Genomic DNA, 24,758 nt, shown 5'->3' with positions numbered 1-24,758 from the left:
TGATGCAATTACAGTGACTGGATAAAAGCGTCTGCTAAATTAATAAATAAATGTAAAATGTGATTTCCTGAACATGAAAGCATTAAGGTAATCCAGCAACCCTACCTTTTTGACATCAACAGAATAACCCTGACAAGCCTCATGCTGCCTGACTCCAGCTATTAAAAAGAGTCTACTTTCATGCACACAGCCATGAAGAAAGTAAGGTGTGGCCCTCGCAAAGAAACAGACTCATGGGCTACAAGATACAAACAGACTGGAAATAAAGAAATAAGGGGAAGGGCCCAGACAGATAACATTAACCCTAACAATGGAGTGTCTTTTTTTCAGTAAACACTGACAACACAGCAGGTGAACTTGGGCTAGCACTTCAGAATGCAGGTGTTTCTAGGTGTAGACCTTTTACAATGTCACACTAACTTTGAAACTTTTGGGCTGTGGAAAGGCCATGCTGTAGAATCCCCCTGGTGCCAGTAACGACAGGGGTGTTGCTCAACGATATACAAGTGCATAATACATATGTTTTCGATGAGAAAAACAGACCCTGGGGTAGTTTTTTTTTTTGGGTGGACGCACAGAGCATTCGCTAATCAGCTTTGTAAAAAATCACTGGCTGCGCTCCAAAGTTACCCCTTAAGCCCTCCAGCCCTCGTTCTGGGAGTGGGAGAAGACTGGCTCAAGAGGTGGCTCAGAACCGAGCCTGAAACAAGCCCTCGATGAGGAGGAAGCACCACTGCCGCTTTGGGGTACGGGATCATGAGCAGGATGTCCCAAAAGCCACTGCGAACCTCTCAGAAGCCACCAGGGAACAGACGTGTCAGACCAGCCTCCTTATCAGATCATGTGCTTTATTGCTGTGCACAGAAAAACAGAAGTAAGTTCAGGTAGCTGACAACCCAGGCCCCTTCCCCCTGAGGACAAAGAAGAATACAAAACAACTACTGTGAAAATACATTAAACTACCATGAAAAAAAGCTATGTTTAGCATTACTTTCAATGGATTTCATCATTACTGAGTGTTGCTGACGAAGAGTATTAGAAGTAATAAGAGACAACAGTTTTATTGGCTACTTTGACTATATCTATTATTAAGTATTGATACATTGCAGACCATGCATGTCATGGATCTTTGATGGGCTACTGAATCTACATCAGTAGATTGACACCATCAGTGGGTAAACTGCATTTGATTGAATTCATGCTTACCTAGATTATTATCTCTGAAACTATAATTCCAAACGTCTTGAGACATGTACTATAGTCATGCCATTCATTTGTACAGGTGACAGTTTCTGACTGATAATGTTTTTAACGTAAACTTTTACAATTGCTTCGCCCCTCATTCCCTCTGGTCATGGAGTGATTGCTTGGTGATATCAGGTCACGACATGAAGTGTGAGCCCTTACTGCTGTCTGGAGGGCTTAAGGGTGACCTTTCAAATGAACCCATTGACCTGTTGTGGGCTCAGAATTTCAAACACTGTCCCTGGGGTTTGTTCTCCATTGCTTGTATACTCTTTCCAGAACACAGAAAATTTATTTCAAGGATGGAAAAAATATTATTATGAGCAAAAAAAACAGACAATTTTCCAGAGAGCAACAAAGGAGAACTTTGTTTCCAAAAATTTCTATTATGTTACACCTGAAACCCGGTGTCCATTAACAAAAGTTAGGTGAATATAAATGTTTGTACAGCACATTTATTTATCAGAAGATAATCATCAGATGTGTCTTTTGGACAGATTTGGACATTTTGTTTAAAAGCAATTCATGGTAAATATTAAAAACAGCCTTTAATGAAATGCTCAGCCCAGGGACAGGGGAAAGCAGAGCAACCCAGTGCAAATACTGTACATATTTGTCTCTAACAGGGCTTCATTGAGATCTCCACTGTCTATATGGAGGTAAACCAGAAAAGCAAAGACTTCAGAAAGTTTTCTTTGTGAACACCTGCAACCCCCTGCACCTCTGAATACCTCCTCAAAAAAACTAATAAAAAACACAACACATGTCTAGGCATCTACATGTACACCACACCTTACGAGGGGAGGGGAGGCGGTCCACCAAAATGGCCACATCAAAGCCCCAATGGGCGCTTGGTTGACAGAGACCACCATTATGGTCACACAACCTACTTTTAACACACACCTGAAATCCATCTCAAGACACTGAAAATGAAAAGCCAATATGCAAATCACCTGAAACACCATGATAATTCAGAAGTACATAAGTACTTTCACATCTCACATCATTCTCTAATGGATATACTTTCTGCACACATCTTAAGACAGGTAACTGGCATTCAGCCAATGATGAAATCTACAGGAATTGCCTTCTTACCACTATCCAAACACCTGGATCCTGCAACACATGTAGCACTGTCTTTACACTATGAGCAAGAGAGCTGCTGAGCCCCTTATAAATGCTTCTGTCTCTTTAGATACATAGCATCCACTACACAGCTTTTACTAGTTTTGAAACGTGGCAGGGGTACAGCCTGGAATCTGACCCAGACTTGCTCCTCTGTCAATGGATTGGCTATTTATAAATAATAGCAAGGTTAATTCTGAATCCTACCACAGATTTAGAATTTTGGTATATACCCTTCGCCAATCTAACCACTGAAAGAATTAACTTGGTCTAAGAGATGAACAATTTTGTCAATTTTCTACAATGAAAACAGTGTGCACTTGCTATAGAGAGTGGGTATCAAATGCATTGGAATGCATGGTCATACATTTTCGCTTACAAGCTGCATTTTCAGCTATACATGCCAATGTACACCTGTTGTGATGTTAACTGCTTAATGATACTTCGATGATAAAATTTAAGCAAGAAAACATCTCTCCTACATTTTGTGAGTACGTCACATGCACCACCTCTGGAGGTGGCTCAGGAAATGGTTGAAGAAATGTGATATACAATGTCTTTGCACGCTTAAAAAATTGTGACGTAAACCCACATAAAAAAGTGCTAGTGTAAAAGTTAATCTCTTAAGATCAACAAAAATCAAGATCTGTTTTCAAATGCTTCTGGCACACTTCTCTTGGCTCAGGTTTTATTGATGTGGAAGTTGTAAAACCTAACAGTATATGTATGAGTTTCATTACAGTGGTGTGGAAATGGCTTGTCTTGCAGTCTTCACTAGAATTTAAATTCTTCCAGCACTGCACCATAACTGCACAAGATGCTGACACCATTTCATAAAGAAGCAGCCATACACTTGAAACAAAGGCAAACAATATATCACTTTTTGTATGCATACATAGGATAGGTATGACTTTTCTGAAGATGGAGTGCCTGGAAGCATTTCCCTGCATTCACACCTTTGAAGAAAACTGTTGCTGATTCTGCACATCAATGTGGGGAGTTACACAGCAGCATGGAGAAATGGGACAAATATCACTATACACTCAGCTTTGTCTTACAACATATATACATCAACTGTTATGTTACAGAAAGAAAAGACAATCTATGAACCAAGGGCTAAAGGCAGAAGTTGCCTGTATAGGTGCTGATTAAGGACCAGCTAAACAACAAATCCTGTCCTAGATCAGCACCAGCACTTCTGCCTGGAGCACATCAAGGTGCAAAAGCAACCATGGTTTTTCCATAAAAGTGAAAATGTAAGATTTGTCTTCTGTGCAGTTATATATCCTCATATTAGCTTGAGAAATTCACAATGACTACAACATGCACCTTGCAATGTGCTGTCATTAAGTTGTAGCTACTATGGAGTATGCCTTCTGCCAACTCCACCCTTGGTCAGAGTCTCAGCGAAACCAGATATGTTCGGGGTCCGAAAATTTCATGGTTCGCTCCTATTCAGCAGGACCCCCAATGGTGCGGGAACATGTAAACCGAGACGTGCCGAATTTCACAGTGCAGTCTATGTGTGTTGATCTATTGGCAACTGCAGTCCTGCCCAGGCATTTAGTCCCATCTGAGAATATTGTTTGTAAAAATTTACTAAGAACATAGAGTACATAGCTCATTTACACTCACTGGCTGCTACTGGCATGCTCTCAAAAATTCACGTTTTGTAATGCAAATCTGCAGGCAAAATCCTTCAGATTTTTTCTGACTGACCACTACAATGGCATCCTAAACTAAGGCAAAGAATTTAAAAAATAAGACCTTTTGCACTGATGAATTTAAGCTAGGAAGGTCCAGTTAATATGGTTCTGTATACTCATAGAGTTCTATATACTAATAGCAATCTGTAGTTTCAGACGAGGATAGTTCAATTTGGGCAGGACAAAGCTCTGCAGACTCATCAGTCTCCTGTCGAAGATAGCAAAGTTGGGGGTAGAAGTATAAGTTCATGAACACAGTCAACCCATAGTCAAGGGTCACAAGCCAGGAAGTTATGATCTGCACATCTTGAAATGTTGCATGTAGAAAGATAGCTAAATTCAAGAGAAAGAAAATAATACTAACATGAGGTCTTAATTGTTAAGGGGTGCATTGGGCTTGTTCTTAGACTTTGTTCAATGCTGCAGTCCCATCCATTTTGGTTTCCCTGAGGGCAGCAAGGTGTCCAGTGGGAATGTTGCGACTACTGGGCTGCTTTAATTGCCTTGTTTGAGAGAAGCGCTGTGAGGAGGTGGAGCAATAAACTGTGCATGTAATAAAAAGGTGCCGTGGTTGTATGGGTAGGAGTGTGAGAAGGGACGCAAATCGGCAAGAATTCATGCTATACCCTCCATCTTTTATTGATAAATTGATAAATTGATTGCATGTTTTGGTTCAGTGAGCAGTCAAATTGCAGTAGGCCTATGGCATTTTAAATGGTGTTTAGACTTAACCGTAGTACGTGTTTGCATCCTGTCGTATTATTTTCATACCTGATTCTGCTCATTTTGTGGTGTGGTGGTTGAGTTTGGTAGTTTGGTGCATTATTAGGCCTGGAACTGGGAGGGGAAATCCTCTCAGAATCATTTTACAGCTTCTTGGGTCTTTGTGTGGTAGAGAAGGAGCTGGCAGACTGATAGCTAGTATGTATAATGCAATGATTAAACTATGTAATACATAGTACTAGTTACCAAACTATAGTATTTTGTGATATTATGCAAGTAAGCCTTAGACAATATTCAGCATGGAAGCAAAAATGGTGGGGCGGCAGTGTAGCATAGTGGTCACATAGTGGTCACAACCCCCCCCCCTTCCTGTACCCTGTCAGGAAAATAAAAATTGCCTTTGATATTCCACTTGTCATGATGCCTTTTCTTGACCTGTTGCTCACTTTTTAGTCTGCCCTAGTAAAGAACATATTCTGCTATATTACATGCAGCAACCTGTGGTGTTAGTCCTATTGCTAAATGACATAAGCAAACAGAATGGTGACGATTATGGTCTTGAACTGCTGTAGGGTTTCAGTTTGGCGTTTCTGTATTCGATACCTTCACTTGCTAGATCCGTGCTGGAAGTGTGTCCCGTGAAAAGTGTATCCATTCATCCGCTTGGCAGTTTGATCAATGATTGTAGTCTCTGTGATGGGAAATGTGCTATTCGGGACTCATACGATAATATTACATGTTACTCCATGCTTTTAACTTCTCCTTAAAAGGATGCATATGAAATGCTTGTTCATAATGAAATATGTTTAGGCATCTAAAAACACTGTCGCGAAGCTTTAATGTCTGCTTTAAAGAGGAAACTGGAGTGTTATATGTTTTCATTTAATTACGTTTTTCAACCAATCTTACATTTTATTTTATGCAAATAAACAGCCGTTTTTATCTAATACACTGTACCAGTATTAGTCGCTTAGCCTCTTGATACTGTACACACTTGAAACACTGCCAATTAACTTAAAAAATGTTGAATTAGTTACGGTCCAAGTTCCTTTTTCTGAACCACAATGCTTGCCGTCGCTCAAACCAACCCTGCTCCCGCCGGTAAGCCACGAAGCGCAGCACAGTTAAGACTAAGAACTCTCAGGTTCCTTTGGCGTATGTGCATTCTCACGTGTCAACAAATTCAATGAGGTGTTCAGCAACAAGCTACCAGCGAAATAAACACACGCTAAATTCTGTGTTCCCGTTTTTATTTAAAGAAAATGAAAATATGCCTGGCTAATCACACTGTACATGAAGCCAACAGTACCCCACATGGTGTGCGTTCAAATAGCGTTAGCCTTCCGCCAGTACCGTAAGGTACGCATTCAGCTGAAGAGTTGCCTGATTTGTTCTGCGTCGCCAATCAAATCTAAAAGGAATGTAATATGACATTTCCTGAAGTTGTACAATTATAAGCTGATGTTTACATAGACATGACCAAGCAATGTGCTGTTGAATGACGATTGAAGGTTGTTTGCTGTGTACCAGGAAACTACAGCATGAAAATGCTACCAAATCAGTGCAGTTGCAGGTAACGACACACGCCTGAACAAGGAATATCAAGAAGGCTAACAAATGAAAAAAAAAAAACACTGGCGAGAAAGTCGCGTCTTTCCTCTGACATGCGCTTGCTTGTAAAGACAACGTCAAAGTTGAGCATTGTTGACTAATCAAAGCGTAAAAGCAAAATCAATGCAATGGAAAATGTACAATCAAGAATCGTTCAGGCATTACATGCAAATGTAAGAAAGTGCGCTCGGAATTTCCAAATTAATAACCAATGTTCTCCACGTAATAATAATAATAAAAAAACTCGATCAAAACTATTTCGATCAACATAACTCCTAAAAGTTGACATTTCAGAATGTAAGCGAACAGCTAGTAACCTCTCTTAAAATCATGTGAACAGATAAACGACAAAAACTATGGAAAACATCTGGATAACGTCAAAGTACGCATGGCTTTAAATATGTAAATACTTGATCCAGTTGATCGATTTGATATAGGTTTTAATTATGTCTACACACTTCTAACTGTACTGCCTTTCGTTTTGTTAAAATGAGAGACGGTGTGAGGAAATATAGAAACCAACTCCTTCCTTCCATGCCACTTGCATAATACTTAGGCTTCAAGTTTGAACTAGACGCATGTTGCATATAAGTGCATTCTATTGCGTCTGGTCAGCCTATTATATATAGGCTGTTATTTAAAAACTATTTGATTAATAAATTGTTGAACTTATTAATTGATATTTTTGGAATACACACATCGAACCGTATAGAAACTTCCTGACCTACAGAAGGTATTGCTTCTTTTCTATGCAGCATGCTGGAGACTTACGTTCAAACAGTATGCCCATATGTGAATGAGGAAAGGAGAGTAATTTACCTGTTGCAGCTGCAGTCCGTGGAGAGAAAGAGAGTTGAGATTGATTGGTCCAGTGGTCCTCTCTGAGAGTTCTGCGGTTGCCAAGGTGTCACAGTGTGTCACACTCAACTCCATGCATTTACGGACGCTTCTGAGCCCCGAGGGCTAATATGTAAATATGGTGCAATTTTTTCCCTTTTTTTCCTCCTGCACTCTCGCTCGAACTCTCTCGCTCTTTTTGTCACAGTACTCAGGCGTGACTTTTCCCGGGTCTCGAATCACCTTATGGCTGAACGAAAACTACATTTACCTTTTCAAATTTAACTCCTTAAAATGTGGAAGGAATTACTTGAACGAATGGATGAGCGGTCAAAATACGTATTACTATATTATTGCCGTATTATCTGCCGCACATCTGCTCATTCTGTAACAGTGGAATATGCAGTGAATTTAGCGGTACGTAACTGATTGACACCGACATCTGTATTTTCCATTTTGAGGAACTATGGGTTCTTAATACACAAATGAATTTATATTTAGTAATAGACATGAAACGCACTAAAAAAATTACAAATTGAAATACGTAAACTGACACTGTGTTGATTAAACGAATACAGTTTTGTTCTGTTTGTATCTCACTTTCAGAAAGATACAGCGGTAAGGTTTATAACAAATCATAATATAAACCTAAATGTGACATCAATTTTATAGAGCTCTTATGATTTACAGTAATTTTTGATGTTAAACTGTTTATAAGGTGAAGGAATGTGACTGGAAAGCCATAGAAATACCTAAATAAATCGGTAAAAAAAAAAAAAAAAAACATTAAATCGAGACAGTTCTCCCTTTCTACAGCTTGCATTACCAATACCTTATTTAAGTTTGAAAAATGAAAATAAAAATCACCGTCCTTTCTTGATGTTTAAAGTAGGTTGTTGCAGGATGCAGACTGCAGCCAAGTTGAAGGGAACGTTTGTGTGACATGAGGTAATACATAAGTGAGGTATTGTGCAAAAGCAAGGTTGACCTTTAATCTACTTTGATTAGCGTACACTAGAACTGTTACAATAAATAATAGAAGTACCTGGCTTTGTGGATTCAAGCTTTGTGATCAGGGGTGGGTTTACTCGAGCTTACAATCAACATAATTTCCACAAAGGACCACGCAACCAAAACACAGGGTTATCTTTATTTGCTTCATGTAGCCTTGGCATCTGTACGTGGTAATAATAACACTGGCCTACTCATAATATTAAATGAAAGAACCTTAAGTCTGCGAGTAGCGTTACAAACAGCTATTAATATGCTTCACCGAGAGCTGGAGCTGGAGCTGAATTACATAAGTTACTGGCACAAACAAATAATGTTCGATAGATCTGCTTTTACAACTGATTTAAATACTAACGTGAACATACCTGTCAGCACAGGTGCAAAACTAATCCTCAATATGTGTAACTGTCTACTATTTGCAAGGTAGAAAAATATGCTAGGATACACTTCGGAGGCGAAATAAACACCATCCATCGCTAGGAAAGGAGAGTGATATAATTACTCTGGCTAACCTGTCGGAAATTAATTGTAGCAACAATGTGAAATAGTTTGCGGGCACACTGTTTCACACTGCGCTCAGCTGGTGCAACGTGTGCGTTCCCGCATGGCACGGCCATGAAAATGATGAAAGTGCTTTGCTGGGTCAGAAAATTGATTTCAGACGCTCTGATCTATCCAAAGAAGTAGCAAGCTGTCAACACTGGCTTGCTAGACCTTTAGCTAGCGGTTTCATTTTAAGACGAGTGGCAACAATGTTGCAGTTGCAATTCACAAAAGATACTCTGCCAGATTCCGTTAGCACTGACTTTCAGAATTTGAATAAATTCAGCGAGCAGGTAAGCATTCAATGGCTGTGTACAGCACAAACACTTTGTAGGCAGGTCCTGCTAGCACATCTCGTTAGCTTGTTAGCTGCTGTAAGGTTCTCTTAGCTAACTAAAGCTGCGTTTTGTTTTGGAAATATCATTGGAAAACTACAGTCTTGTTGATTTTATTTTGAAGGATGTGGCTACCTAGGTGATTAATTCGGTTGGGCGAATTTCATATATCACAGCTTTGTCACATGACGCGCGCACAACGTTATGTGCTTCATTTTATGGTGCATTTCCGTATCAACAAAGTTCAGCAGACCTCCCCAGTTAGCCAGTTTCCCATTGCACCAACTGGTATCTGTCGCTCATATTTTCAGCTGTTGGTGTTTAAGTATTTCGTTTTGCAGATAAGTGTCAAAATGAATAGTTTGGCAGTAATATTGCTACACAAGCAAGGTTACCGATTCTTGACTAGGCCTATAGAAATGACTAACCACTGTTTAACAGTGCGTTTTGTTGTTGGCATACAAAACAACTATACAGATTAGGCCATCTCCAACCTTTATTCTCTTAAAAAACACATTCCAGATCTCTAAAAGCATATGTTGTTCTCCCTCCCTATTTCCTGCAGCAATTTGTAAGCCTGACAGAGATTCTGTTCCGCTTCCTAATAGAGCCTAAAGAGGTAAGATGGCTTTCGGTGATCATGGTGGATTGTGAAAAGTCGTTCTCCAGTGTCATTCTGCTGTTGGCAATTTCTGATGAATTTATCTCATTATGATCCTCACTTGCATATTACTGTTACTTTCTATTACAGTATTTATTGCTATTGCTATTTATTACTATTACTATGTGTAAGGTTTCGCTTCATATACCGTGTTGACATAGCATTCTCCATTTTGACATTAATTTCACTCGGATAACGTCCTTTCACAAAGTGATCACTGAAGGAGGAAGTTGGCAGCAAAAACAATCAGGTCAAACCTTGGCATCAAATAAAGTTAGGTTGTAGATATTCACAACAAAGTAACCAAGACACTCAGCGTAATACAGATGCAGGGTATGTAAATAAACATCAGTGTAAGACCATTTTTGCTCGGATCGACTTAGACCTTAATGAATTCTTATGTTTATTATTTATTTAATAAGAATTCATCTTTTGGAAATTGTAAAAAAAAAAAAAACTCTTTGTAGTTATGTGCAAGGACTGTAAAAGAACTGTTTTATGAATTTCCATTTGCTGTGGTTGGCAGGCATCATCCAAAGTCACAACATTTGTTTCACACAGACTGCTTCTCAGGGAAAGTGTATAGCAAAATGCATAGAGCTGTTTGAGAATGTAGATTTTTACTCCCCAGATCTCCTGCCTTCTTTGTTCAACAGACTGACAGGTTCATGCAGCAGCTGAGTGAGTTTGCTGGGGAGAATGGAATGAGTGCTGGCCCACTGCGAAACCTGGTGAAGAGTGTGCTTCTGGTGCCTCACGGTAAGAGATCACAACACATTCCCTGTGAAATCAGGTCTACTGAGCAGAATTATTGTCACATACATTATTGTCATTTAGCAGACGCTCTTATCCAGGGCAACTTGCATACAGTAGGTTACAATTTCAACCATTTGTACAGGTGGATGTTGTGTGTTAAGTACCTTGCCCAGCGGCACCTTAGCAGGGAATCGAACCAGCAACCTTTTGGTTATGAGCCCTCCTCCTTACCACTGCACCACACAGCTGAATTGTGTTGATGTTGCACCCTGGCTTGTATGGCTCATGAAGTGATGTGCAGAGAGTATTCTTTGAACCAGTTTCTCTTCTGCTCAAATGCTATGTAATATCGCCATTGAAGTGAGCAATGATAGTTTGTCGGAATTTGTATTTGCTCTGAATTTTGACTCATCTTGTGTATTTCTTTTCAGGTGCTCTGAAGAAAAATTTAAACGCTGACCAAGTCAAAGAAGATCTTGTCACTTTAGGTAAGAGGTTAAACTCTGTAACCCATCAGTGCAACACAGTGTCTTCTACTTTTTTTAAAATCTTTTTTTTTCTTCATTGTATTTGCTGTTGTTGTAGGACTAAATGAAGACAAAGCCATCCATTTTTCTAATCAGGTGAGCCATACCTCTGCTTCTTTTTCATTAGCTTCCATGATGTAATAAATTAACCTGGAAATAAATCAGTAAATAACAAGCTTTGATATGGGGTATTGGCTTTTTCTAAATGGACAGTTTACTATTAAGTGAGTCATAGAGTGTGTTCCAAACCCCCTTCCCCTATCTACTGCACCAGCATGAACATTTTCTGACATCACTTAGTGGACCAGGGAGTAAACACATAGTACGGGGAGGGGAAAAACATCAGGTTTAATTTTTGCAACACTGTCCACCCTTACTGTAGCATCTAGTTGACTCTGACTATAACTTAGTTCTTATTCCTGTAACTGAATAGTTATAGGTTACAGGTCATAACTATGAAGTCAGCACTTTGTCAGACTCACTCGGATTCAGCAGCTTAGGGCAAATACTTGATATGTCGGGCATCAGGGTCCCAGGCTATGGGAGTTTGTGAAGGAGGATGTAGGGGGTGGCATGGGATGCCAGAGTTAGCAGTCGGTAGACAGCATTTGTTATTCTGCCCCCTTTTCTCTGCCAATGAGAACACTTTCTCCACACTTAGTGGAAAGTGCACTACCCTGTGCTGTCCAGACTGGCAGTGGGACAGACTCTGATGGTCAATCAGCTGGTGGACATGGAATGGAAATTTGGAGGTAAGTAGGAGGAGTATCACAGTATTATCAATGTACCCCCTCCCCCCTCCCCAGAGGTCCAAACCACACAAAGGGACTAAATAATCAAATCCTACTGAGCGATAAGGTCACTAGAACAACAAGCCAGTTCATACCTAAATGTGTGGTTTTTCACAACACTCAAAAATTGTTTAAAAAAAGTTGGAAAAGGCTGTTTTTGATTATTAATATATGATGAAATTAATATATGGTGTTGATGCTCAGTTACAACTTATGTATTGCAAATAACCACTCAGCTTACTTCAGTGTTGAGAACAAGCTGTAGATCCCTGTAGGTTCATTACTAGAGTAAATAGATTTATTGTATAGAGAAATCATACTTTGGTCTGATGCTGTTGTCACGAGACTGCAGGTATACAGTATGTGTGACCAAGGTGAGTCATTATCTGAAATAACTTGTTTCAATCCCTTGTTTTAAGAGCTTAATTTCAGTGTCTTCAGATGCTTCTGATTTGTTATAAGCTAGTTATGAGCCTTTGCATTTTGTAGTGATTGTAATACCTAGTCTAGTAGACATAGAGCCTGTCACACTAGTCAGGTCCGAGACCTGTGTTTCTTCCTGTATGAAGAGTTCTGGTGAGGACAGCTTGCATTGAGTTGACGAATGTGAGGCCTGAAATGTAGTATGACTCTAGATGATTGGTGGTTTGAAACTTCTATGTTTGAAGTAACAGCCTCCCTGTAGATTAGTATTCTGTAGCACCTGTCGTCTCCAAAAATCTAAGGACTCAACAATACTGTGCTAGAACTTTCCTTTGTTAAGTGCTGAAGGTCAGATATACAGTGAATTATAAAGTGTCTTTGACCCTGACCCTTCATTTGAGTGTGAAATTGAGAGTTTAAGGCTGTTGTTTTCCTGCTGTTCTCCCCAGTGACTGTTGGAACAAGCGAGCTGCAGAAAGTTGGGAACATCTTCTTACAGGTATCGTTAGTAGTGCTGCCATTGATCTGTGTCCTAATTCTTGCACTTAGTTTATAAGAGTAAGGAGGAAGTTACTGGGCTAGAAGGCACCCTCCATCTCCTTCTTACATGTTCCCCTCATAGTTTGGGGGAATGAATTAGCCCGGACACCCCTACTGTCTGTTCCAGATATCTACTGTATGAGCTTTCAGTGAATGAAATGCACTATATTTTGCTGTCTGTGGCAGCATTAGACACTTGGGTCCTATGTGAAAAAGGATTATAAAAGTATAATATGTCTACCCATCCATCACAGTAGTAAACTATACATAAATCTGAACATCAGCATTTCTGCATGTAGTAAAAGAGCATGACAGAGAACCCCCTGTCTCACTGCAGTAGTCTTAAGTGCATACAGACATGTTTCAAACACATGCAACAATATAACCGTTTAGAATAGCATGCATTAGAATGCATGGCTACATGGTAACTTCCAGTTCCTTTTATACTCCTGTCATTAATTCTGGTTTGTATGTTAATCTGCCCTTTTATTTCAAATTGCATATTGTATTGAGCAATTGTATGTGTTAGTCGATGAAGGACTCTCCATTGCTACATGCTAGAGGTATTTACTATCCATCCAATTAGAAAGCATGCCTGCAACATTCTCCTTCAACACACACAAAACAGCTATACAGATGTGACAAAGAGATAATGATGTGCTGACAACACCTGGAGATTAATTGTTCTTTCAATCCAGATGCATCCAACCAGACAGCTGAACATTAATTTTATTCATTCAGAATGCAGTGATTAACATACAGTAAATACATTTTCATTCCTAGGTGTGACACCCCTGCACACCCTCAGCATAGCATAATCTATTTTTCTGTGTATTTATTAGGTAGTTTTTTTTTAAAAAAAGGTGAAAGGTGACTCCTTCCTGGAGAAAAAAATCAGTTCAGCAGGTGTTCTCTGCTTAGGTGTGCTCCCTAGACTCACACGATTTAAAAAAAAAATGATATCCGGTTTAGCAACAGCCCGTGATAGCTGCAAGAATCAACAGGAATGGCCAGCTAACACTGCAGATGCGAACAGCTAATGCAAATTAAAATCGAAATGCTGTTAAAAAAGTGCAGTGAGATATAGCATGTATCACACCTGTAGCCACAGGCATTATTAGCTGTGCACTTCTCTCTGTTTTTGCAGCAAAACATCTGTCACTGGGAGCCAGAGAGAGACAAATGTTCATTTTAAATGTAGTAATTCTAGGTGATTTTGAACTCATCTTTGTTTAGCTGTTCTTTTTTTGCTACAGTTCCACAAGGCACAAGGTGATTTCATTTCATCAGATTACACTGCTGGTCAACCAGTACCAGTGCTAGTTGTAGTTGTAATTCTAACAAAACTAACTACAACTTCTAACTACAACTTTCTTTAAAGGGGAAACAAGTGGGTCAGTTAACTCAGGGGTGGTTTCTCATAACACTGTTGACACCCTGATAAAGGACTACACGTATTTGTTTCACATTATATACATGTCAGGGTTTCCATTATCTGGCAATTACTGGTATTTGCCAGCTAAAATTGATGAAAGAACTGATAAATTAAAAACTTGCCGGTCAAAATGTCTGGTAATAATGCTCATACAAAACATAGCTAAAATGAAGGCTATCCCTAAACAGGACATTTGTGTTTTGACAGCGAAACGTGCTTGTTTGTGAGTTCAGTGAGCTGTACCCTGACTGGGCTACACTGGCTAAAATTGCCTGTGTTTCTGCCCGTGTTAAGCGTGCCAGCAGAGAGGGGCTTCTCTCTGCAGAATCGAATTAAGACGGCACTGTGAAGTCGTCTGGGGGAGGAGAGAGTGACGCGGCTTATTCGCATTGCAAGCTGCGAAGACACATTGGACAAGTTTGATTTCAAGTCGGCAGCAGAGGACTTTGCCGCAATGAAAAAATGGAGAAAATAAAATGTTACCTGGTAGCCTATAGGCTACACTTGATGCCATGTAGGCCTAGCCTTTTTTTAAACAGGCTACAGATGTTACAGGTTACAGATGTTTTGTAATAGCCTACATTTTAGCAGCTAATGTTGAGGTTTTGCTTAATCGTTACTGTTCACTAAATACTCAAACTGATTTGAGGTTGTTGTCATTCTTTAGTCAACCTAGGTGTACATTATATTTGCGTTTGTAACATAGACTGTTATTGAAACGTGACCGGTAAGTTTCATATTTGTCCGGTAAAATATATTCTTTCCAGACACCGGACCGGCAAGAAGAAATCCTAGCAGAAACCCTGATACGTGTTACTGTTAGTTTTGATATAATTTTGCAAATAGTTTGTTACCTGTCTGCTCTTCTCCCTTGTATTCATCTTATCAAGTGTCATCAAAAGTCCAGGAAGTTGACCTTTATCATAACCTTTATCATAACCTTACCTTTATCTTTATAATAATGTGAGAGTGCCTTTCACATTTATATCAACTCTGCTCATCTCAGAGAGGGCCCCTCCTTTCCTTAAAAAGTGACATCTTAAAGGCAGATCCTCATGACCTCAAATGATAAAAAAAGGATCCCTTGAATGGCTATGGCCCCATGCTGTTACATGGTTTGTGACATTCTAATGCCTCTGGCTGCTTTTTTTTTCACTCCCACATATAACAGTGTCTAATGAGAAAGTTAAGGGCTGACAGGGTCATTATTGCAGTTTGAATACAGTTGTGAAGAGACCCTCCCTGGGCTCTGTACATAGGGAAATATAATTGAGATGTGATTGATCGACATGACGACAGACACATTGTATTTCGAGCATTTCCGCATACATTCTGTGTTTTGTGTTAATGTTTCTCCTGATTTACTAGAGGTCTTTCCTGTGTCAATGACATGTCATATTTGTAAGCCATCCTTTAATCATACACCTTCCTATATAAAGCCCCCAGGAACTTGTGTTTCCTAGTGTGGCTGGGCAGCACATGTTCTGTGCACAGTGTTAGTATTGAAATGCCATAGATCTGTATGGAGTCATAAAAACGCTCTCAGAGTTATCATTATCTGTGGTGGTAAATTAATTAATCTCTGTCTCTTTTAGTTGAAGTTGGTCATCAGGAAGGGGAACTCCACAGAAAATGTCTATATGGGTAAGTGTTCACGCAGCATATTACTTGTAGTAAACGACAGAGCCCTGCTAATGAAGTTGTAGTTTGGCACAAGGCTGTTGGCTGTTGTCCTTGTTGGCCGTTGATGGTTTTGCCATTGTCGACCCCTGTCTGGCTCCAGAGCTGACTCTTCCCCAGTTTTACAACTTCCTGCATGAGATGGAGCGTGCCAAAGCCAGCATGGACTGCTTCAGCTGAGTGATCCGGATGCCAGGGAGCAAGAAGAAGGGGAGCGACTGGAATGGAAACGTCGGATCCGGTGGAGCGGGGCGGCCTGAGCAGAGATAGTGTTGCACTGAGTTTGCAAAATGTTCTGGCCCCTAAAGGCTCTTCCTCATTTCCATGTTCCTTTACAAGGTTTCAAACTTTTGAGAGCCTCTAGAGCTTGCACAATACTTTAAAGGGGTGTGTGTGTGTGTGTGTGTGAGAGAGAGAGAGACAGAGAGAGAAAGATATTCTTTTAACTCCAATGAGTCATTCCATTCCCACAATTGTGTAGCCTCTGACGAGTGGCTAATTTATGTTGTACTTTTGTAATGACAAAAAGCACTTTTTGGAAATAAAATGGTTATGTCAGTGATAAACTGCTCTTCTTTATGAAATATGGTAAGCATAGTAACAACAGAATGTATTAAAATATGTATTGAAATTTCTGAAATGTCTTGTTTTTTCAGTTACTTGAAATGGTGAAACATTCTTTGAAGTTTTGCAAGTTTCTTAGTTCTTTCTACATGAGGACCACTTTTGCTATTTTATAGTACAGTATGTGAGGCTGCAGAGCTCATTAGCCGAAGACGTTGCAGGTTGAAGGCCGGGCTGTGTCATTAGCCAACAATGACCGGGACTACGCAGTGGCAGAGCATAACTGGCTCATTTGCACTGGGGATAAAGCGAGCTCCATTGGGCAGGCCCCTCTTATTGTATTGCTCATTAGCACCCTCTAATGACTCATTGGGCACCTGTTAGTTGCTGAGATGATGCCAGCGAGATGTCCGTCCTCTGAGGTTCATCTACCGGTGGAGCGCTGTGGGACTTGTAATGTGTAAAAATATCTGTTGGTTGCATGCAAGAGTTTTACATTTGTAATGCTTCTCAGCATTCATGTGCAGGTGCAGAGGATGCTTAACGCACAATATGTAATTCAAAGTTAGAGTGAAAAATGGGGAGAAAGCATAAAAATATGTGAAGTAGTCATTCACAAGTGGTGATATATTTCCACCTGGGGATGAGCTGACATTTACAAGATTCATGTGTAGATCAACGAGTTGCCAAATATGGGACCTTGTCAGATTTTGTGATAGGTATTGATAGATGCTCATTGAGCAAAAACAAGCAAGCAAGAGATCAGTTATTTTGCCAGTGGCAAGATATGGCAAGTTGGGGCAGATGCCCAAGTATAGATTTCCAGAAGATAAGTGCTGTTAATGTATAAATAATGGAGAAAGGAAGTGTAAAGTGTTTCTTTGGGTCATCCACAACTAGGTTTACCCTCTCTGCCTTGTTACTGCCATATAATTTACACTGTTTTTGTCCTCGCTTTCTCACATTTCATCTCTCTCACTCTTTCCATCAGAGTGTTGGGCCTGCATGTTGGTGCTTGTCATGTAGAGCATTGAACCGAGTTAGAAAACAAAGGAGAAGCAAGAGCAGTCAGGATAAGCTTCTCTGTCTCTCTCTGTCTTTCTCTCTCTGATTATTTCTTTCTCTGCTTTTACTTCACTTTTCCCTTCCACCATTTCCATCTTTCATTCTCCTTCCAAACGGAACACCAAATGCAATTGTGTGGTTTTGTTTAAACAAACCCCTCATTGCTTAACTGCTGAAATACCTGTAGCACCTGTCTTGTGCTAGCCATTGCTTAAGAAAAACATGGACTGGGTGGTGTAGTTCAATTCATATAACCCTCTGTTATGCTCATTTAACTTAGCTTGGAATTGAATTTAAGTATTACATTTTATATGTAATATTTATTTGATTTACACCCCAGCATTTCAAATACAATATCACATAGATGTGCACAGTTCACCTCTGGAAAATATTTTAAAAACACACAAGTGCCCTCACAGTGACATCACTGTAGAATGAGAAAGATGTCTTGATGATGAAGTAGAGATGGCATCTCTACTTATTTAAGTTGTAGGTCATTAGACATTAAACTGTGAACAGTACGATTGTTGTCAGCAGTTTATAAATAGAATATATAATAGATGTGTTTCGCATACTCATCTGCAGAAGCATGGTAGTCATTCCTTGAATCCATACAGTATGACCAAAGGAAAGAGATTATTCAGTCTGTGTTGCCCATTGTCTGTGAGTGTTCCCATTCAGATCTATGGTGACTCTACCTGCGCCTTCATTAAAGGCATGTAAGTCACTTTAGGCTCGTCATCAATCAAGAAAACATTGTGGTGATCAGAGCTAGATTAAAAAAATATTTCCATGACAAGGTGATGCCAGTTTGGCCCAGTTTATTAAAGTCAGCCTTTCACAAGTCAACTACAAATGAGGTGTTAGTGTCCACTAAATCCTGTTATGATCTGGCTATAAGTCTATACATTTTCCCAAAAGTCTCAGATGGCTGCATGAACAACCTCTACACCAGTGGTTCACAATGATTCAGTATTAGATCATTTTCCAGTTATAGAAATACATCTTACGGGCTTCTGAGTATCTCCTTGATTAATGCCGTTGCTTTGAGCGCAAGATGAGGTCCAAGGACCCAGGGTGATCCCAATCAACGATCACCAGGAGCCCACAGCGGCAGAACAAATTTGCTTTGTTCTGCAGGGGATGGAGGTGGGTATGTCAGCAGGGGCTTCTCGTCTCACCGCTCTCAGGCGTTCTGCGATCTGTCAGGCACCTGTGCGTTGTGTAGATGACATCAGCAGTGTAGTGCCACTCCTCCAATGAGCACCCACTCTGCTATTGTGTACTATGTGACTTAAGTGTGAAAAATCACTGTTGGCTATGTCCAAGCGCATTGAACGTATTCTACGTACACATTTGTTGATTCCACAATAGGGTTGCCTAAAAGGGAAAATGCATTAAAATAGAAATACATCTATGGTGTTTGTATTTTGCATTTTGTGTCTTTAGTAAGCCATTTTAAGTCTTCACATCTCTTAGAAACACAATAAGTACGATTAATTAGTGTTTTTAAAACCAATTACAAATAAAATGCTCATTAATTGAATTGGATTCCGTGATAAAGTTATAAAGGTAGATGCCCAGCCTTACACATACAACAGCAGTTCATGGACAAGGGAAATGGTGGAATCACAAACCATTGTATATCTAAAAAAAATTCTCAGTTCCTCTTTACCTTAGATATTGATCAGATAACCCAGCCACAAATTCAACCCCCACCTGTCATCACCGCTGTGGAATGCACGGGTGTCATGTTGAGCAACAAAGGCGCAAAGAGGAAGTAGATGAGGCGTTCATTTGCAAGGGAACTTGCTGCAATGGCTTCACCATCTGGCACTTGGTCCAGCACTGTAGATAGATACTTGGCATGAGATGCAGCTGTAGACCTGCGATGCACTCAGGAGCTACAGCTGCGTGTGCTGTGAGGGTTGTGTGTGGAGCCATTGTGTCCCCCCAGCCAACGTCTCACTGCTCTGCAGGTTTTCAGGAAGGAAAAGCTTTATGGCACAATACTCACTTTATGATGGAAGAAATGAACAAAAGCTCTTGGGGGTAGCTTCTGCCTGTTCATACAAAGGACGTTTCCTTTGTACTTGAAACCTTACCTTTCTTGACTTGGGTTGGAGTATTTCTACCAGGCTGCGTTTAACTATCTATTTTGTTTTGGGGCGGAGTTACATTTATCATCCTAACGTTTCCACTGGCCAGACCAGTAAGACTGACCTTTATAGTCTTTCACAAGGCCACATTATTCCCTTTCTGTGTGCATCAAAAGGAACTTCTTTTGCAAAAAAAAAAAAAAATCTCCATGAATCAGGCAGACTTAAACGCAGTGTAAATATTTGGGCCAGGTGCTACGTAGCCATTAGAATGGCATTGTTGCTTAATCACTTTCCTTTTCTTTCAGGAATGCGGTGATCTTTCAGACTCTCAGGCACTTTTTTTCTACCAGCTCTTTTTCTTTTTTTTTCCCCCTGCCTGTAAAACTCGCCCACAGAGAAGGGGAGCACGGCGAGGCTGCTCTTGGCTCAGAGGTTGTGACTTAACCTACTTACTTCTGGCATGTCGAGGCGTGCTGGTGGCCTGTCGAGGCTGCAGCAGGCGAGGGCTCACCGAGCAGAGCGCCGGCGTGATTGATGGCCAGATTCACAGGGCGAAGACAAGCGGCTTCTATTCATAAGGCCTTTTAATGGGAGCTGGGATTTAGCAGCTGATCTTCAAATCCCAATACCACCTAAAACACTGCGACTAAACTGCATTGTCCTGGAACTGCTTTGTTAATAGATGCAAAGGATTTCACTCGCAATGACTAAGGCATGGTATTATGTTGGTCAGGCTGTATCAGTAGTTTCAAATGGACAGAGGAGACATGGCTACGTTGCATCATTCAGAGTATCTGTGTTGCATGTCTCTGGTGTTCCCCAAAATCCTGATAAGCTTCCACAGGCAGTGGCTGCGCATCGGGGTTCCACCCGCGGTGTCCAGTTTTGGACACGTGCAGAAGGCTGACATATGGAGCTGTTTTGGCTCAAAAGGACCAAGGTACTGTATGTGTGAGGCACACGGGGCAAAAATCAGACTGAAAATCCCTCTTGCACCCATTCCCAGACAATTCTTCATCCAAATTTGAGTGTTTAGCCACACATTACCTACACATTTCTGCATTTCCCCTTATTTTATTCCCTGAAGCCCATCTGTTCTTTTTACACCAGCAAAAGAACTCACACGATTGAATGACAGCACATGAAAACCTGTATTGACTGTCATGCACTCATTATCTTATTTGCTGTGTTGATATAGTCTTAAACACTATTACAGTTAATTGAGTGGTTGGGTCACCAAAAAGTATACACAAAAAAGACCATTATCAAAGAGCAAGTATGCACACAATACAGGTTTTAGAACTCTGGGAATGATAATTGACTTAATTAAACATAAAACCTTTTATCTAAGAATTTCAAACCATTTTCATGGAAGTGAGAATTTCCTTGCCAACAGTTTGATGTAAAGTGCCTATTGCTTTGGATAAATGTCTCTGCCAAATGAATAAATGTAAATGTAAATTTAATGGAAATGATTGATGGGTTACCTTTACCCCACACTCCCACATGACAAGCCAGCAGTTAACCAGCAGTTGATCAAAGTGAATTAGGACCTTGGTTCAGCATCCAACCAGACAGATGAGTGTGAACAGTGTGAACTTATTGGAGCATTTGGGGCCAGAGGCAAGAGTACTTCTATTGGTCCATCAGTGGCATTTCTAACATTGACTTGGTTTTCTTTGCACCTGAGTTTTTAAGGCTTGTAACTGTACTGGAACCCTGTACAGTTACAAGGGTTACAGGGTTACAAGATGGGCCAGCTAGTGAAACCTGCGTTCCATTTTTCCACTTTAATATTGTGTAACATCTTGCTCTTGGTGAACAAAAAACCAAGAAGTGAAAACAGTGTTGCACACACCCATTGCAGTGTGTCTTGTTTTTCTTCATTGTATCTATTGCACTGGGCTGTCCTCATTTCTTCTGCAGGTCTCATAACGTCTGCAGTGGGAGTTTTCCCCCTGTGTCTGGGACAGGAAGTAAATTATTGCACAGGAGAAACACAGGAAATGAGGCTTGAGACAGTGCACTTGCTCTCAGGTAGCAGCGATATAAGAGAGTGTAAATGTGCGCTTGGGTGTCCCCAGCTAGTCTTGCCCCTGTGCAGGCATGAGTGATAACAAACACCGACTGGGTCTCCCCGACCCATCTGGCTCCCAGCTATGTGGTTTCAAACAGGAGTCCTGTCTTTGTCTCTCTCCATCTCTCTCTCTGGCTCCCTCGACCTCTTGTCCCTTGTCTGCCAAGGATTATGAATGGCTTCCTGCCCAGGCTGTGAGAAACAGGCCCGGCCAACGTGGCCCTGAGACCACAGCTGCAGCACTGTGGCAGGGACAGGCCTGGGATGGGGGGTGCAGGGACAGGGGGCTTCCTGTCATATTTCACCCCGCTCCAGACTCGTGCTAATCTGACCCTGACAGGCATGCTGTGTGTGCCCCGACGGGAAAGGGCCTATCCTCACAGGTCTGGGCTGCGTGGAACTGTTAAGCGCTCTTGCGGTTGAAAGTAAAAAAAAAAAACAAAAAACGGGTACATTGGTGGCTGAGAGGGGAGGGGAGGGGAGGGAGAGTGGGGGGGGGGGCATGATTTCCCCAGAGCAGCGAGTAAACGAGAGAGAGAGGAGAGAGCATGCACACAAAGCGAGGGTGTGTTCTGGCCTCTCTTGTTCTATTTCTAGAGCACATCACCACAGATCCACACGGGCCCCGATTTTGAATATTGTGCCAGCGGAGGGGTTATCTCTCCGTCACATGCACGAACCTGATGGTGTACTGTTGCCCTCAGTCTCTGTTGTTCCCAGGTGTGATAAAAGACTCTTTTGCGCTCCCAACCCCTTCCAGACACACATATGCATGCACACATGCACGTAGGCACAATCTTAGGAGGACCATGAGCACTTCACGGCAGAGGTTAAACAATGCCCTCTCCCCTGATGCAACACTCATAACCTCATACAGCAGTCTCCCTCTCTGACAATTAGCAAAGACTGCAGATATGACCGTATTCTTCATCTGTTATTTATTACTGTTACTTGGTAACCAGTTGCCACGGTTGCCCGGGCCGATCGTGTTTCCTTGGAAACCATGCCCATCCCTTTGTCCCCAACCGCGTTGCAGTTTCCTGGGTCTGTCCCTGCCCTGGCCTCCCCCTCCCCCACAAGCGAGAGCCCTCCCGGGGGGGGGGGGGGGGGGCGGTGGTTTTGGGGGGGCACTCTGATACTAGTGCCTTCTCCCATCATCATGAACCTTAATTAATGAACCTTGTTAATTAAACACCTGCCAGTGGATTCCTGACCGTAAATGCCCGAGAGTACTATAGAACTGGCTGCATTGTCCCTGTGCAGGACCAAAAGGGCATGGCTGCACCAGCATGTATTCATCTAAGAGTCTGATCTCAATGGTCTACCTCCACATGTTAGAGAGACTGGATGGGACAGTCGTATAATTCAAGGTTTTTACCTTCGGGAAATCAAAGCAAGACAATATGCTTTACATTCTCATCAAAGAACAAAAGAACACAAAGAAAAAACAAAGCCAAAACAAATTGCATTACAGTATTATTTTACACCTACTATAAACACCCAACCAATTAATAAGATGTATAAATATAATTTTAATAAGATTAATAAAATGACTAACAATGACTATAAACACTGGTGTACTGTTGTCAAAATAAGGATAATGTTGTACATATTGTTAACTTTAGTTATCCATGTTTTACAAAGTATCTCTCAATATAATCAATCTCTCAGTAATAAGTGGCAGCCAAGTCAGAGCAAAATTACTCATGGAACAAAAACGTTAATTTACTTAACACAAATATTCTCCAGTACATTTCATATGTTAATCACTTATTGTATGCCAGAAGGATTAGAAGGACTAGAGCTAGTGAAAAAAGGTAACTTGCTGATCTTCTGGAACCGGTTTGCTAATTCTGAAAGAAAAATGATTTTGATAAAGAATTGTCTACTGAGTCAATACGCTTATTTGAATGGCGTAGAACTTGAAATTATATATAATTATTTTTTTTTTTTGCGTTGCCCCTGTGTGCAATACTAAGGTAACGGCACTTTACTATGCTCTGTCTTGCCTTAAGCAACTCAAAAGGGCTCTTAGGTCACAAATGGACAGCTTCAAGGATGTCTTCAATTGGTGTGCATTGCTGTAGTGCCTTTGATGGATGGTTGCCAGGTAAAACAAGCGTAGCAGTACTGTGAAGCTGGAGCTGAACGGTATGAGCCACTGCGTAGCCGAAACAAGAAAAACCCACAGTCCTGCCTTGCCTCGTCTACCCTACTTGAATAGCGCAGGTTTTCCTAGAAAACACCAGGGGGCAGCAATTGACAAACCTTTTCATCCCATTCACTGGCATGTTGTAAATTTGCGGGGTTTCAACAAATTTCCGGAGGAACGTGAAGGGGACCTTTCGAACAATCACGAAAATATTTACCTAAACGAAGTAAAGTTGATAATAATGGATACAGCTAAATATATAATGTATGACGTCTTATAATGATTATAAAATAAATGTAAATAAATATATAAAAAAATAAATGTAAATCGCAACTTGAGTTTCCGAACGAGATAGCTAGTAATAACCGACGAACGAAAGGGAAAGTTCAAATATACATATCCACAAAGAAACGAGACACCGAAAATAGTTTAAGAAGATGGGTGCTCAAAAGAGGCATGCAAGCGCCCAGAGACCATACGCATATTATGCGGCTGAGAGTCCCATGAACAGGGGCGCTGCACATGAAAGAGCCTCATATTGCCTTGAATGGGCTCAGATACTCTGTGGCGCTCAGAAGGAGCAGGTACAAGAGCTAGCTGGGTATTACATGGGAGAGCCTAGCTCCAACTGTATGTTTGGAAGAAGCAATGTCATGGGAGTGCTGAGGGTCTTAAGGAGGGGGGAGGGGATTCAATATGCTACATTATATGACCAACGGGAAGTTATACTCAGTAGTTAACTGTGTATTTAAAGGGGTTAACCATAAAAACACGGGAGTTCTTAAGGATTATCCCTATGCACAATGTCTTTCTGTGGGGGGGGGGGTCTGGACTGCTATGGCTCCACAT

General features: G+C 40.9%; 2 protein-coding genes across 2 annotated transcripts in view; one reads left to right on the top strand and one right to left on the bottom strand.

Moving 5' to 3' along the window:
* dnmt3bb.1 (DNA (cytosine-5-)-methyltransferase 3 beta, duplicate b.1) overlaps nt 1–7,437 on the bottom strand; it is a 36,676-nt gene extending 29,239 nt beyond the window's left edge. Inside the window, exon 1 of the mRNA XM_036533166.1 lies at nt 7,230–7,437. The gene's annotated coding sequence lies outside the window, so the exon portion shown is untranslated. The remainder of the gene's footprint in view (nt 1–7,229) is intronic.
* A 1,493-nt stretch (nt 7,438–8,930) lies between these two features.
* On the top strand, nt 8,931–16,515 carry commd7 (COMM domain containing 7). Its single transcript, XM_036533645.1, has 9 exons — nt 8,931–9,094; nt 9,702–9,755; nt 10,454–10,556; nt 10,985–11,041; nt 11,139–11,176; nt 11,742–11,832; nt 12,744–12,793; nt 15,865–15,913; nt 16,053–16,515. Exons 1-9 carry the CDS (start codon nt 9,011–9,013, stop codon nt 16,127–16,129), a joined length of 603 nt encoding a protein of 200 aa, XP_036389538.1. The 5' UTR covers nt 8,931–9,010; the 3' UTR covers nt 16,130–16,515.
* The last annotated feature ends 8,243 nt before the right edge of the window (nt 16,516–24,758 follow it).

This window comes from Megalops cyprinoides, chromosome 7 (genome assembly GCF_013368585.1).
Source record: "Megalops cyprinoides isolate fMegCyp1 chromosome 7, fMegCyp1.pri, whole genome shotgun sequence".
NCBI classification, from domain to species: Eukaryota; Metazoa; Chordata; class Actinopteri; order Elopiformes; family Megalopidae; genus Megalops; species Megalops cyprinoides.
The sequence above is the reverse complement of the archived record's forward strand: the minus strand, read 5'-3'. Positions and strand labels throughout refer to the sequence as shown.